This window comes from Heptranchias perlo, chromosome 22 (genome assembly GCF_035084215.1).
Source record: "Heptranchias perlo isolate sHepPer1 chromosome 22, sHepPer1.hap1, whole genome shotgun sequence".
NCBI lineage: Eukaryota > Metazoa > Chordata > Chondrichthyes > Hexanchiformes > Hexanchidae > Heptranchias > Heptranchias perlo.
This window is the reverse complement of record NC_090346.1, coordinates 6759647-6775796: the sequence shown is the minus strand read 5'-3', so window position 1 is coordinate 6775796 and position 16150 is coordinate 6759647. Positions and strand designations below refer to the sequence as shown.

The window sequence follows — 16150 nt, the reverse complement described above, 5'->3', positions numbered from 1 at the left end:
TTGGAAAGGGGTCCTTTAACAGGCATTAGGCCCCTAATTTACATATTTCAAGGGCCTAATGCCTGTTGTAGGTGTCGGCCTGGGAATGCATAAAAAAGGGCCCCTCTAATTTAGCAGTGGGACCAATACCTGCACCGATTGGGCGTAGGCCATGCCACTGCTAAACTGACAGAAAAATGGGCGCAACGCTTAATAATTTCTACCTCGGAATCTTTTTGCAAACGCTGTATTCTTAACTTGACTTTTGGAGTTTACCATAAGTATAGACTGACATTACCCAGCCATACTTCATATCTTTCTGTCCAAAGATCATGAATTTGGATATGGAGGGAATGTAAGGCTCCAAAATGCCACTGGCAGCTTTACTCCTCAGAACATGCCAAACTACTCCACCATTTTGTGCACTACTCCTTCACTCTTACCAACTTGGACAAACTGGTATCTCGGAGAGGGGAAAGTGCTAGAAAGAAAGTTAGCATTGAAATGTTCTATTGGAGGGATCGCACTACCTTGTCCTTTGCTTTGCTCGTCTCCTTCTTCGGGCTGACCGCTGAGCTCTTAATACATCGATTGGCTTTAATGGCTGGTGCGGAACTGGGAGGGGCCGTTGGCGACAGCACGGCAGAAGCACTGGCGTCGTTCAGGAAAATCCTTTCGCTCCTCCGGCGGTTCCATAAATCGTCGTCACTGGCTTCGGGGCCAAAGTCAAAGGTGAACTCCCGGGGAGACTTCTCCTTGGGCTTCTTTCCCTTTTTCCCTTTCTCAGCCCCCCTCAGCTTGTCCTGAATTTGCTGCTCGCTCGTGTTATTTGCGACAGTCCCCTGCTCCTGAAGTGATTTCTTTGCTCGTGGGAAAGCAGTCGACTTCTGTTTGATTTTGATGTCACTCTCAGAGTCTGTATATTCAAATTCAGTGCCTAAATATATAAAAAGGGATGCTAGGATAAAGCAGTTTAAAGGCTTTATAAATATATATTTTTTAAAAAAGTAAGAATATACCCCAAAATATAATCAGTAAAAAAAACTTTGGGGGTGAACCATATAGAAATCTCGTTTGTGTTAAATGTCACATGACCTTTCACTCTTGTCAAACTTCATTGGTTTATGGAGGGTGGGAACAGGAACTCTAATGGCGACCAGTAGGGATATATGAAATAGGATGATTAAAATAAAGTCTGCTGAATGCTTCCGTCGTAAAAAAGGGGAATGCTGTCTGACAACAGCACAGACTCCGGATAAATGAATATCTGATGAAGCACAGTCTCTCTGCACTAAATAATTTCTCATTCAGTTCCATTATATCTAATTTATTATCCAGGTATAACACTCAAGATATAATTCTGATCCGAGCATACGAATGTCGTCAATTATTCACTGAGTACTTTCAAGCCATTGCCTCATTTTATCTGACGACAGCAGCATATGTTAAGTCTAATCTTTCATTTCAGTTATTTTCATAAGTCAGATGTTTGGCGTCATGAAACTCAGTTACACAATGTGGAATCGGGCTGAGGTCATGATCTTCTACACATACACTCCACAGAAAGGCTGATCCAACCAGAATTCTTACTGACACTGCTTTGCTGAACTGGTTAACGCATTACTTAGCATTCAGCATACTGCCTCTTTGATTCAAATCAATGTCGAATTCCCGACAGTAAATAACATACATGCCTGTGTTAAAAGGGGTACTGTCATCACATTAATATCACTTGCAAGACATTATTGAACGTGCATCATTAGGTGAGGCATTTGAGTATTACAATGCCATCATCAAATAGACTTCTGTATACATCAGGGTTCGAAGTTTACATTTTAAACTAAACTGAGCTTTTTAAAAAAAGGTGCAAACTGTTTAGCATAAAGTTCAAGAGTGAGCTGTAAACTGCTTTTGATGTCCACATGGTGGCTGATATGGTTCACCTCATTGCTTGATCTCAATCTTCAGCCTTAATCTCACTTTGATAATGTGCACTGATATTTAAGCCCTGATTTCAATCTAACCTGCCCGGCAGCAACAGGTTCTAGTCGGATGCCCGTTTTAGACCATGACCGATTTTATGCTCCATTGAAGTAAAACGGGCGACGGACCCAAACCTGCCCCAATCCCACGGGACGGGTTAGGTTAAAATCGGGACCTTTGTTTTATAAATGTATTTGGTTCCAACACTTTCTCGCTTAGTGTATTTGCATGGGCATTGTACCAGTTAAAGAATGCACACCATTTGTCCATAGGCTTCGGAGCCATTGTTCTTCCAGTGCTTTCCATGGGTAGGTCGTTTTGATTAAGTAGGTCACAAATGCAGGGCAGACCAATTTTGCAAAGGGGGCCTCAAACAGTGTATGGGTGCTTTATTTGCATACGCAAAAGGCCTAACATCTGTTTTATTTGAAGTAGGCCCTAGACATGGATAGGAAATTTTTATCCGATGGAAGATTCCAACACAAAGACTGACAGTTTCTGACAGAGTCAAGACAAGAGCTTATGTCGGCTAAATGACAGCGCTGAAACCATCCCACTTGGTGGCAGCCCTGGCTTTGGGGCACTCTTTATGCCCTACTGTGCCAGCAATATTTCTGAGGGGTCCTTTAGATACTAAGACCCTGCTGTGTCACATTCCCAATCTGGGAACATAGTTGGTAAGTAAGCAGTTTCTGCAGAGGACCTTTTGATAAGTTAATTGAACAGGTTCTGTGGAACACAACACAATCCGCCTGGTCTCCAATGTCTGTATGGGGCCGATTTTTGTCTATATAATTATAATGTAGAACTGAGAAAAAGTCCCTTCAGTTTCTCTCTATTACTTAGGTTGAAAGGACCTCTATCACTGGTCGTACTTACCCTCAATCAATTAGTCAGTTGACCAATTAGTACAGAAGCTGGACTTTGCTAATGTAGAAAGGCCAAATATAGCAGCCTCTGCCAGTTCTTTGGGATATCCACAAATAAGGGTCAAAGTCCGTGAATTAATCAAACCTATGGCATGGATGGCTAGAAGATTAGCATGCTCCACTATCATGTCACCCTCCAATTATCTTATATGGGATGTCCATGGATAACTTAACAGTTCTGTTAACCCTTCCTTTCTCTGAGTTGTTCCAACATTTCATTTTATTAAAACATTCACAAAACTAAGCGAATCCTGCTAAGTTAGGTTTCTGAAAAATGGCTAGAATCATGTTCTTTGCAAGAGGCCAGGTCAAACAAACAAAGACTTTGCTCTGGATTAGATCTGGCTACATTGCACTAATTTAGGAATAAATTGGAATTATAACCAGAATCCATTTTGCTTCCATCAAATATAGCAAGTAGATTTAACTGGTCTGTCAATGCCGAAACCATATTAACCACTTATACTCAAGTAACTAGATAGTTGGCCATCTGGCAATGAATGAGATCTACTTACCCATCAAGCTTTGCCTTTCTTCTTTCTTTTTGGCCTTTTGTTTTGCCTCCAGCTGTACAACTGATAATGGTGGAGTCATTATAGGACTTGGCAGAGCACTGGCTGCGAACCTGGCTAGTAAACCAAGGCCACTCTCATCCAGGACTGGCGAGGAAAGACCGTCACTGCAATCATTCCTATAATCCTCTTCTTCAGAGGTGTAATCTACATTGAAAAAAGGTAGAAAGTTACTGGCAATAACAGCAAGACATGCAATAGAGTGTGGGTTGAAAGTACTGGAGAACGAATCCCATTTGTGCTTTGATTTCCTTTTTTGTGTAATCGGTTATAGATCCTTTAAAGACTAGAGTAGAAATTATTTGCAACGTTAAGATTGAAGCTTTTCAGATTTTTAAAACACATGGAGCAAAGAATTCTAATTTCCTATCCATTTTGCCCATTATAGTTTATAACTCATTTGCATTTAAAAATAAATGGGGATACTGATGCTTTAAGATAGGAGGCAAGAGTGCATTTAAAACTATTAACGAGGATATTAAGTGTGTGAAAAGGTTAACCACTCGCCAGTCCCAGTTGACGGAAACTGGTGTTCAGAGGGTCTGGTAACCTCCTGTCCACCTCAGAACTTTCCATCAGTACAATCATATCCAAATCCATTTGCCTATATTAGCCAACATTGCCATTCTCCACACCTTCAACCCACATTTCTGACAAACAGCTTGAACAGTACATAAATATAAAACAAGAGCTCTAAAATAACGGTGTGTGAAGAAATTTCCATATTGCAAATCCTATTTAATCCTTTGACTGTTGGTAGCCAGAAGATGGACACCTTTAGTCCAAGGGTTAAATTTACAAATGTGTTTTACATTCAAATGTACCGTTTAGCAGATACATCAACATTAATTTTCTTTTCTTGACTTACGTTTTGTGCATAGTTTAAAGTATTTGTATCATTCTCGATCAGATTTTACTTGTTAACAGCAATTTTTGGTGGTTTTGCTTTGAGACGTTACAAACAGTTCACACCTACTAAACAGTGCAAGATTGGTTAGGGAAAAGTAAAGTAAGAAAGCTGATTGTTAGCAGCATCTTTGTTATTTAAGGAGATATCGAGCAGCGTAAGTATGTTAAGCAAAGAAAGATTTCATCTGAGCATTTAGCACTCAGAAAAACAAATCACAGCTTATTGGTAAAAGCAAGCAAGCCTACTGCGCACAAAGCAGGCTGTGTGTAGGCAGACTTTGAACAGTTTTGGGTCCTTTGTTGTCATGGTAACAATTTATATATTTTATCACATAACAATATCTTTAATTGCAACAGCATGGGACTTTCCCCCCTCCCCCCCAAAACATCTAAATTTAAAGTATTCTTGTATAGGTACAACTTATTAAACAAGAAGTAGGGCAAGGACAGTGGTCAAGAGTTCATAGGTCACATGAAGAAAAGTGGTGTTCCTACCTACATAACAATGTGCAAGGTTCTGCTGCCATGGAAAGTGACCCCACTGCGTGGTGTCTGCCCTACTCCCAGCCAATCACTTTGCTTCTTAGTGCAGCATGAGAGCAATGCAAGATACCGATAGACATTCAAGCATCATGGATAGGGGTCAAAGGTGAAGGGGTATCAAGCAGCTGCAAGGAGAAAGCGAGCAATCTAGAAAAGCCAGGTTATTGTTTTAGTACTGGACATTAGGGGACAGCCATAAAGAACCCTATTACCCAAATATCCCTTAAGGCAATTAGTAACAGATCTTGCCCTTTATTAACAATACCAGGGCAACCTTTTTCTGACCTTTGTAGGCAACATATCAAAAATTCCAAGAAAATCAACTTCACTTTCAATGTACCATTGCTAATCGTATGAAAATCCAGTGGCCCTACTCCTCTCTTGCTTGTGCTCTCGGGTTTACAAACATCCTGCCTTATTTGAGCAGAACATGTTAAACTCTTGAAATCCATTACGGCCCAACTGCTTGATCTCACATCCCCGAATATATCTATATGCCCATATAGTGGGCTGGTTCTCCTAGGATAGAACCACCAGAAATGATAAGTTCTTTGCCACAGCAAGGGACGCTGTCTAGTACAGAGTCTATTGATTTTGTTGGTTGTTGCAAGATGTGTTAATACAACCAGGCATTAATGGATTTTGGTGCACCATTGACTGCAAAACAGGAGCAGGAATGAAGGCGAGACCACTGGATTATTTACAATTGGCATTGCTTCTCTTGTGAAGATCCATGAATAGTTTATATCCCAAATATGATATCAAAAATAATACTAAAAAGATTCAAGCTCTGAGAACCTCAGGCATTCTCATAGAACTCTATCATCCAGGAGCATACAATTTTGTTCAAATGTTTGGATGAGCAAAAGATTCGGATTTGACTTGGCCCTTTAAGGAGCATTCATGTCTTCATTTAGTCTTCTATCATTTACCATTTCCTGCTAATTTCGATCTAGAAATAGTCCTGCTTTTACCTCAGAGTGCTACTCCGAGTATTGTTAGGATTATTACTTTGATCACCTCATACAACCTGCCTTCTTTAGCTACCATAAAGGAGCACAACAAATCACAACCTTTTGCTCAGCCCTGTTCAAATATCTAGCCAATACCTTTGACCTTTGCCATTTAAAAAAAAATGGCTTCTGGCAATGAATACTACCCTTCTGGAAGTTTCATGTGGTTGCTTGCTGTTATGTCTCCACCTAGTCCTAATGCAAGTCCAGTTCTGTGAATTCGGGTATTTGCAGCAACTGTGTTGACACAAAAGGTGCACCTTGCTGAACAAAATACCCTTCTGTTCCCATTCAGTTGGATTTGCCTTGTTACACAGAAGGAACTTGCCTCTGAAAAAAAACCAATTCAAGAATCTCCCTGGTGTATAAATCAGTTGGAATGTCTGCACTCAGAACAGACTAACAAATGGAGGCACAAAATACTGACAAAAGTGGGCGATGGTTAATTTAGATCCTACCATTTATTTATAAAATGGGAATTCCACCCCCAAGTTTCTATGGTACAGTGCTATTTTTTAAAAAAACATAGCTTTAATACAGTTTATATGTTCATTTTATCATTTCTTTAAATTATTTTGTACAGGATTTTTTTTTGTTGAAAAAATCCAGTACATATAAACTTTCAACCTCTCCAATCGTACCAGGGGATAAGGTGGTTTTCAAGCGACTGCTTTCAAACTGTGACATACTTTTACAACTGGTGAGACAGTTGCTTTAAATTACATCGGCACCCAAAGAACCGTCAAAAGAAAAAGACTTGGAAATCCCGAGTTACTTTCGAGAAGTTACACATTTACACTGTTTGCAGTTTAATTAAGATTAACATGATTACAGAACTTGGCTAAATGGCATTTCATTGTACTGGAAAACCAGTACGTCAAAAATTTGAAAATATCTGGGAAGCCGGATCTCGAAAACCCAGTTTTTCCGGAGAATCAATTAGTATTCACGGTGACAATTTACACCTGGGACCTATACAGGGATGTTATATGGTTATTCCGATAATTAGTAATATTATACTGCACTCACACTGTTCAATCCCATGTATTCTCAACACAAACCAATAGTTAAGTCTGCACAATGTCACTATTGACTTAAAACTTTCTATATGCTTCATATTGGCTAAATATGTCTTGAAGTTAATTAGATCTTTCATAGGATTTAAACCAATGTCAAGCCAATAAATGCTCTTGTATATGATTCCCAGCCCACTGCCACATATTAGTCTGCTTTCCATTGGGGAAATTTGTTGAGTGCTTCAGTAAATGCAGATGCTGCCTTTTGTAGGCCAGAGTAGAAAATGCCAATCAACTCCACAAGACAATATTCAAGCTGCAGTGTTTCCACACACATCTTTTTTTTGTGGCTTTGGAAATAGTTTGAACGAGTAAAACAAAAAAAGAGGTACAAAAAAAAGGGGATATTCGAAATTATTGGGTATTTGGGGACGTATTAGAAACTAGAGGAGGCGATACCAGCAAGCTTCTGAGAAATAAGACAAAGAAAACCAAAAATGCTGCATTTCCTACAAACAGTCTGACATGAAAGGGATATCTGAATAATAGAGTGTTCTATTGCAAGTGGGAATGAAGTGAAATGCCCTTTCATCTATTAGAAGGAGACTATATATTTAAAAAAAATTAAAAGCAGATGCAAAGCAAGAGAGACAAAGCACGCTCATTTAGTTAAAAAAGAAATTAACATGTTTAATTAAGCTTCAGCACCAAATTGCAGTACAAACATTGGGAAAACACACACACACACACAAAGTATTCAATTTACAATTCCAGTGGTTCATTGCAGCCTCTCAAGAGGCCAATCCCAAGGAAAAAAAAAGACTTAGGAATTAGCCAATTAGACACAGGCTCCAAAAGAGCCAATATTTAATACATCACAGTTAGAAAAGGGCAGCCTACACTGCCAAATTCAAGATGGCCACTATTTTGCACCATCATTTTCTCTCAACACCTGAGGTTTACTTCTATTAACCTTGGTTGAATGAGTCTTCCGAACTGTCACTGAAGGAAGATCCAGCCTCAGCTTCCTCTAGCAGCAAGGCAAAGTGCTTCAGTTTTTTCTTGTCTGTTGCTCGTTGCGATCTCATAGTCCCAGTGGCAGACGCTAGTCTTTTGGCCTGCTTTGTGATCAGTGAAGCCTTGCTTTTCTTTGATATTATGCCATAGAGAGCAGGTGCCTTCTGTTTGGAGCCTGATCGCTCGGACATACTTGAGGTGGACTGCAGTGGCCATTCATCCTTTACCAGTTCCTCCTCATCCTCATCCTCCGTGTCAGTATCTGCAGTGTTAAAGGTAGCACTCAGTGTCACCACTTAAAGCTTCAGCATACCACAGTATTGTGAAAAGAAACATAAATGTCAAGTGACCAGGTTTCCTCAAGATGCCAAATGCCCGAAAATGTAGTTGCAGGTAGTCGAGATGCCAACGTTATCCAGCTAATGCTAAATTATTGGCTATAAATTGTTGGCTCGATTTTAAAATTCTCATCCTTGTTTTCAAATCCCTCCATGGCTTCGCCCCTCCCTATCTCTGTGACCTCCTCCAGCCCTACAACCCTCCGAGATCTCTGCGCATCTAAAATTCTGGCCTCTTGCGCATCCCCGGATGTAATCGCTCCACCATTGGCGGCCGTGCCTTCAGCTGCCTAGGTCCTAAGCTCTGGAATTCCCTCCCTAAACCTCTCCGTCTCTCTACCTCTCTCTCCTCCTTTAAGACGCTCCTTAAAACCTACCTCTTGGGGTCACCTGTCCGAATATCTCCTTATGTGGCTCGGTGTCAAATTTTGTTTGATTATGTTCCTGTGAAACGCCTTGAGATGTTTTGCTACGTTAAAGGCACTATATAAATGCAAGCTGTTGTTGTATAATAGCAGAAGATAGATTAGTAGGGTGATCCTGATGTTATGGTCGATTTTTATATGTGCAAAGTACACCTGTTAGCACTAAGCCTGTTTATTTCTGTTAATTACTTAGCTAGTAGATAGAAATAAGAATTACATATAAAAAACTCTAACTTTTTAAAACTGTTTTCTCCCGGCTAAACCTACCAATTGACCTTGACCAGTGAAGAACAAACAAACGATTCACATTCTCCCCCCTGCTTTTTCTTTCCTCCTCTCTCAGTGCAGACTAAGGTTCCAGTGTAAGGTTCAATTAGTGTCGGTCGCCCTCCGACACCTACCAACAAAGTCATCCTTCCTCTCTGAGCCGGGATAGTGAGTCTCAGCGGGCTCTTCCACCCCAGGGTGCGTCACAGCTGCCCCCATTCCTGTCCTCGCCCAATGTCCACACGCGCACTCTTCCTGGCAGAGGTCACTAGGGAGTGGTCAGAAGTGAGAACCCGGGTCGATTTGCCCCTTCTCCCTCCCTACCACTGGGACACTGAAGCCAACAGTAGCCACTCTCCTGCCACCCCATCTGAGGGGGGGAGTGGGGGGATCAAACCTGGAACCTGCTGGCCGGCCTGGCTCACTTCCACACTGGGCCAGGTCAACAAACTTTGCTAACCTGGACATCTGTCAACTGTATAGAGATCATACACTTCCAACTGGTATTGCCTAGCTAAGTTTCCGTACTAAGATCTGCGCAAGGAATAGACAATATAGTAAGACATGATATAAAATTCAAGACATATTGAAGTACAGCAGTCGTACCTTTTTGATAATGTCCATAAGATTTTGGTCAATTAAATTGGCATTTTAAATTTCAACATCAGATCATCAGCAATGTAAAAAGAAACCTCCAGCCAAAGCTCCAACACGGCAGAACAAGGAATTGCCTCACACCGGCAGCAAATGGGGGTAAGTATAAGATGTACTTGGACACAAAGAATGACACAAGGAGCAGCTGGGATGCTCCCTTGAGGTTTGGGGTGGATTTTCAACTTGCTGATCGGCCGTTCTAGAAACCGCACGATTTTCAGTTCCACCGATTTGAGAGGAAATGAAAATCAGGCGGTTCCTCCCAGGGCCAGCTGATCCACAACGCTGGCTTTGCTGGAGCGACGAGTTGCAAATCGACCCCATTGTTAAGGCAGAGTGGAGGGGGTGGATTTTCTTTGCATCCAGCAGCACTATTACCAAACATGGGAGTGCTGACACTAGGTGCCAAAAGTGGAAAGTATTTCATTTCCCAGGACTGATATCCATCAACCTGACAATCACACACACACACACAAAAAAAACAATCATCAAAAACATTTATCAGCAATATAATTATTTTAAGGATCATCTAAAAGCAGTGGCAGTTCCACAGGATACGTTTTGCACCACAAGCTCCCACCACCTAACCTCATCTGAGACTCTGTAAACACAGGCTGGTAGGAAGTGAGATTGAGGACTTCAACTAAATATGCAGGCTACTTTATTCTAGATTAGTAAGGCTTTGAATTTTCCGACTCTTGCGTTTCCACATGCAGTAATCAAATCCCATTCCAGATAATAACAGGCTTCATTTTGAATCCTTTTACTTAAGGGTAATGCAATGTACAAAAATGTAAGAAATATACTTCAGTTCATTTGAAAAAGTGGAACTTACTGTAGGAGTAACTGCTGACCTCTGATCTTGCTGGAGAATGGGAAGCCTTCAGCCTACCCTTGATCTTTGAACTTGACTCCAACTTCCTGCCTTTGGCTGCCATTTTGTTTTTGCTTTCTTTGGATGACAACATGCTCTGTGAGCTACTAGTGCTTTTATGCAGTGCCTTCCTTCCATCTTTCCCCAAAAATTCTTCATGAGAGCCCAGGTGCCTGCAGTTGTCTGTCGTGCTGCACTTCTGTTTCCCCGTCGAACCATCTGCAAACTTAAAGGGTGACTTTAATTTAGTTAGCGAGAGGGTTTGGTGCAGCTTGGTCGCCAGCTGATCCTGTTCACTGACTGTCTTCTTCCTCTTGAATTTAATCTGGCTCTGTTGGGTTTAAAGTAACAGGAAATCAGAATTTAGTGCCATTTCAACACAAACGGTATCCTCAGCAACAGCAGGAGTGTACGGAGATTTACTTGAGGAAGAAACAGAACATCAGTGAATGGATTCCCCTCTCCTAATTACTTGGTGGTTCAGGACTTCAGAGCACCAGTGAATGTCCTCATGGAGTTGTGGGATATGAGTTTGCGTTCATGATCTTTAATAGCGCTGAGTTTCAAATCTCAACCGTTTCACTGTGGAGGCGTGATTAGTGAAGGCCGGGCACTTTCCACCAAGCGAAGGGAATGGGAATGGGAATAGGAGAGTCACTACCACTACTAGACATTGGCCCTCAATGACACGACACTGACTTTAAACTGAGGCCCTCTCAGGTGGACATAAAAGATCTCACGGCCACTATTTGAGGAAGAGCAGGGGAGTTCTCCTGGTGTCCTGGCCAATATTTATCCCTCAACCAACATCGCTCAAACAGATGATCTGGTTATTTATTTCATTGCTGCTTGTGGGACCTTGCAGTGCTCAAATTGGCTGCTGAATTTTCTACATTACAACGGTGTCTACACTTCAAAAGTACTTCATTGGCTGTAAAGCACATTGGGATGTCCTGAGGTTCTGAAAGGCACGATATAAATGAAAGTTCTTTCTTCTTATTAGTTGAATATTTCATCACAATAGAAAGGGATGTTAATTGCAGGATATGAACGTTGCCCACTTTCCTTCTCCAGACATGTGAGACATTCCAGGTTTCTTTCTTGGCATTTTGTATTGGCTCCTGTTATTGATAAATGTGTCCAATCAGAAGAGCGGAAAAGAGATTTATGCTTTTTTTTCACCTACCCATTGGCCGTCTTTAATTGCATACACTCTCAGACAAGCACTATCCTCACACCTTTCCACATTCCCTATAAGAAACTGTTGATAGAAATGTTTTCTTTTAGAAAGAGCATCTACTGATTAAAAACAAGGCAGGAATATTTCTTCTGTTTGCTATTGGTAGCCAAATCGTAAATGCGTTCTTTATACTCGCATTCACCATTTTGCTACAAATACCAAAAGGAGAAATTATTCCCAAACAGGTTTATGATTTCAGTACAAACAACAAACAGAGGAAATGCGTCACAAAATATTTTCATATGTGGAAGCAACTCCAATCTGATTAACACAGCAAGCAGAAAAATAAAAGTTTTATCAATTGACAGTCTACTGATTCAAGCAGTCCCACTTTCTCAACCTCAGTGACAAGTCCAGGCCTTCCAATCTGAGAAAAACATGTAGGGGTGTGAGAGGTGAGAGGTCAAGGATACAGAGGTCACCATAAACAAGCCCTATAATCCCAAATGTGATAAAAGAATTTATCTGTGCAATTATTTTCGTTGCTTCTCGTTGCTCTTTTTTTTTATTTGTTGGAGCTGCTGGCTAGAGGCAGCCTGAGGGCAGACATTTTCAGGGTCATTTTAACTTTGGGCGATGGCATAAAATGGTTGACATCCAATTAGCCGCCCATTACACATTGACTTCAAAGGAAAGGAAAATCAGGCATATGATGGGCAGCTAATTTGATATTGCCCATTTCCCACCATTGCTCCCGGTTAAAATGACCACCTTTGAATAGAAATTTATCCTTTTGACATGATGAAGTTCTGCTGACTGAAGTAATGAATAGGAATGATGAATTATGGTGAGACTGATAATGCAATGGGCACAACTTCACACAACAGTGTCAGTGTGAGGCCAGTTCTATGTTGTGGATGTACCTCTGATAAGATGTTCACAAACAAAAAGATATTTCTGAAAATAAACGGTTGAAAAGAGTCTCTCCCTTTCTGTCTGGACTGGGTTCAAACAGGTCCCACGTACATACACCTACATTATACACTTATACCCAGTTATAATCAATTGAACACAAGAGCTGTACAGTTAATTTAGTAATTTTAATAACCTTATTAATTCAGCAGTACTGTTAGCCAAGCCGCCCACACAGAAGAGTGAGATTACTGAATTATTATTCTAATAGATGTTTCGCAGGACAGGGCAATAGCTTAGCAACGGTTAATCAGATTTAAGGTCTGTTCACCAGGTCAACCAAGAGCTTTACTGAAGATGCCTCGTTTCCAGTGACTCACCTCATGTGGAAAGCTGGAAGATGCATCTTGCTCATCCCAGATTCGATTTCTCCCTCTTATTTTCATGCTCACACTTTCCACATCATCCTCTTCGTCCTGGTTCATTGTCCTTGCTTTCTTTCTGGCCCCCTCGCCAATCTCCATCTCATCGGACAGCAAGAAACCTTTTCCGAGCCTGGTAATTACAACACAGGAGTCAAAGCTGGACCGAGTGCAGACCATAAAATTGTGGAAAAGAAAGAACCTTCCGGAACTGGCATGACATTTAATAAAAGACATAAACGAAACAAACCTGAGAGGAGGTGTAACCTTGTGCAGACTGGTCCTGAATTCCCTAAGACTCATATGTCAGTCGAGTGTTTGCTTCTCACTCCCTTCCCTAACTGGCTTGGACCCTCCCCCTACACCAAACCGATGAAGATCTTTACAAAAGGTGATAGCTAGAAGTGACCAGCTGCTGTGAGAAGGTATTGGGTGTTGATGCATAGAAGAGGTGGGGGGGGGGATGGGGGTGGGGGAATGGATGGGGTGGGGGGCTGCATCACCAGCCTGCACAGGCCGTCTGGTGCTCACTGACTATTCAGATAACAATGGCCAAGTCGTAGCTAATTGATAATGAACCATTTCTCTCCACGCATTAACTTACTTCCCACTCTTGCTGTCACTTCGCCCTCTATCAACATGCGGTGATGGAGCACTTGAGCCATGCTTTCTCTTTCGCGGCCTTCCAGGTCCTCTCCGCGACAAACTCCTACTTTTCTCATCCTGTTTTTCTCTACGGAGATACAATATGGATTATTTTAGATGTGATTTAGTAACTAAACTTGTTTGTAGTAGAGAACTTTTAGTAGACCTGGCCTTAATTAAGTGAATCAATGTGATCCCTATCCCCCATTTACATAACATGAGGTGACTTTCCTGATAGGGCCCTTCTTGGATCGTTGCCCAGTGCAGGTAGACTGGGCTACTATGAATTTGACAGTATTAACTCGCAAGTTAATTATTTTTCCAGGAAGGAGGGTTTAAGCATGGGGTATGGCCTATATGCTTGTCAGTACGGTAGCTGTCTTTATTGTGACTGAATTGCAGTAATTAATGATGGTAGGAGACTCTCAGGATTCCAGATTTATCTATTAGTTGTGAAGATTTTAGTAGTTTGACAGAAAGACCGCATTAGCTTGGCTGTGATTTGCAGTAAGTTGAATGAGCTGTCTTTGAAGCTAAGCCACTTACTCAGAGTCTCTCCTCTTCTGGAGCTTGGCCAGTTCCCTTTGTTTCTCCTTGTATCTCCTCTGTAGTTCTGCCAGCCTCATCCGGTAATCCAACTCCATGGCATCCATCCCCTCAATGGCAGATTTAATGGAGAACATCTAGGTTTGAAAGCAAACTGCTTTAGAGAAAGCCTTGAAAGGAGCCAGCAGGACTTAACTGTTTGAAGTGGAATTCATACTCATTGTCTCCATAGATCAAAAATAACATGGCCTCGAAGGATATTTTTAAATCTCTCTCCCCATTCAAATACTTTATAGTGTAATTAGGTCAAAGATTCATATAAACGTTGACAGTCAATGCTTTGTAGTTTAAAAATGCAACAGTTAGTGGTTTCAATTGCAGTTGGACTCCTCAACCTATCTCCACCAAATAGTAATAACTTTAAATAAGGATTATAAAGACTGATCCTTTTATGACTGTAGACAAGTAAGTTCTTCAGCATGTGCGCATTCTTCTGTTCTAGGCCATTTAGAAAAATATAAAACCAAAAAGCATTCTTTATATTTACCAGCAAAGAAGAGACATCAAAATGGAGTAAAATGTGAGCTCCCTCTCAAGTTATTAAACTTGTATGGCAGGAATTAAATAAAACATTTTAATTAATTTAAACTCTTTGTGTTCTTCCCTACAGCAAGGGGTGTCAGCTGTGGCTCAGTGGTTGCACTCTCAACTCTGAGTCAGAAGGTCATGGGTTCAAGTCCCACTCCAGAGACTTGAGCATATAATCTAGGCTGACACTCCAGCGCAGTACTGAGGGAGTGCTGCACTGTTGGAGGTGCTGACTTTCGGATGAGATGTTGAACCAAGGTCCTGTCTGCCTTCTTAGGTGCACATAAAAGGCACTATTTCAAAGAAGAGCAGGGGAGTTTTCCCTGGTGTCCTGGCAAACATTTATCCCTCAACCAACACCTCAAAGATTATCTAGTTATTATCACATTGTGCAAATTGGCTGCCACATTTCCTACATTACAACAGTGGCTACACTTAAAAAAAAAACTACTTAATTGAATCGCTTTGGGACATCCTGAGGTCATGAAAGGCGCTATATAAATGCAAGTCTTTTTTCTTTCTTTCTATAATATTGACGCTGTATGTTTTTTTAATGAACAGTGACTGAATGCAGCTCTAGTCTTTTTTTAAAATTCACTCACAGGCTCGTCCTTCTTCTGCATCCAGCTGTATCTCTTGTTTGGATTTAGCTCACGGGAGAGCCTGACGGTCACTGTTCCACTCTTTGTGTCTTCAAGAGCGTCAGTGCTCATCGAGGGTGTGGAATCCATCATCAGCGCTTGTGTGCTGGCAACAAGGAGACTTTCCAAATCCAAATGGGCCCCACCTCCTTCCAGCCCTTCAAAATAAAATAGAAATGGAGATCTTTTTTAAAAGGTTTCTTCTTCCCCAATTACAATCTCATTACAGATTTAAAGAAGAACACAATTATCTCTCATTTATATTTAGTAATCTTTTACAGTCAGTACGGTAGCGTAGTGGTTCTGTTACTGGACTAGTAATCCAGAGGCCTGGACTAATAATCCGGGAGAACACAAGTTGCAATCCCACCTTGGCAGTTTGTGAATTTGGATTCAGTTTAAAAAAAACCTTTACATTAAAAGCTGGCATCAGTACAAAGTGACTATGAAGCTGTTAGATTTTCATAAAAACCCAACTGGTTCATTAATGTCCTTTAGGGAAGGAAACCTGCTGTCCTTACCCATGGGATCTGGCCTATATGTGATTCCAGTCCCACACCAGCGTAGTTGACTCTTAATTGCCCTTGAAGTGGCCTAGCAAGCCACTCAGTTGTATCAAACTCAGGACAACTAGAGGTGGGCAATAAATGCTGACCTTACCAGTGATGCCTACACCCCAAAAATGAATTTTAAAGAA

General features: G+C 41.2%; 1 protein-coding gene across 6 annotated transcripts in view; it reads right to left on the bottom strand.

Moving 5' to 3' along the window:
* Positions 1 to 16150, bottom strand: part of tnrc18 (trinucleotide repeat containing 18) — a 154764-nt gene that overhangs the window by 31274 nt on the left and 107340 nt on the right. For 5 of the 6 annotated variants that reach the window (XM_068002869.1, XM_068002868.1, XM_068002870.1 and 2 more), the window contains 8 exons: positions 15415 to 15611; positions 14225 to 14361; positions 13638 to 13766; positions 12992 to 13166; positions 10481 to 10850; positions 7918 to 8223; positions 3407 to 3610; positions 510 to 916 (listed from right to left, as the gene is read on the bottom strand). In XM_068002869.1, the coding sequence (XP_067858970.1) occupies positions 510 to 916; positions 3407 to 3610; positions 7918 to 8223; positions 10481 to 10850; positions 12992 to 13166; positions 13638 to 13766; positions 14225 to 14361; positions 15415 to 15611 (1925 nt within the window). The remainder of the gene's footprint in view (positions 1 to 509; positions 917 to 3406; positions 3611 to 7917; positions 8224 to 10480; positions 10851 to 12991; positions 13167 to 13637; positions 13767 to 14224; positions 14362 to 15414; positions 15612 to 16150) is intronic. The other variant, XM_068002872.1, reaches the window with a different exon arrangement.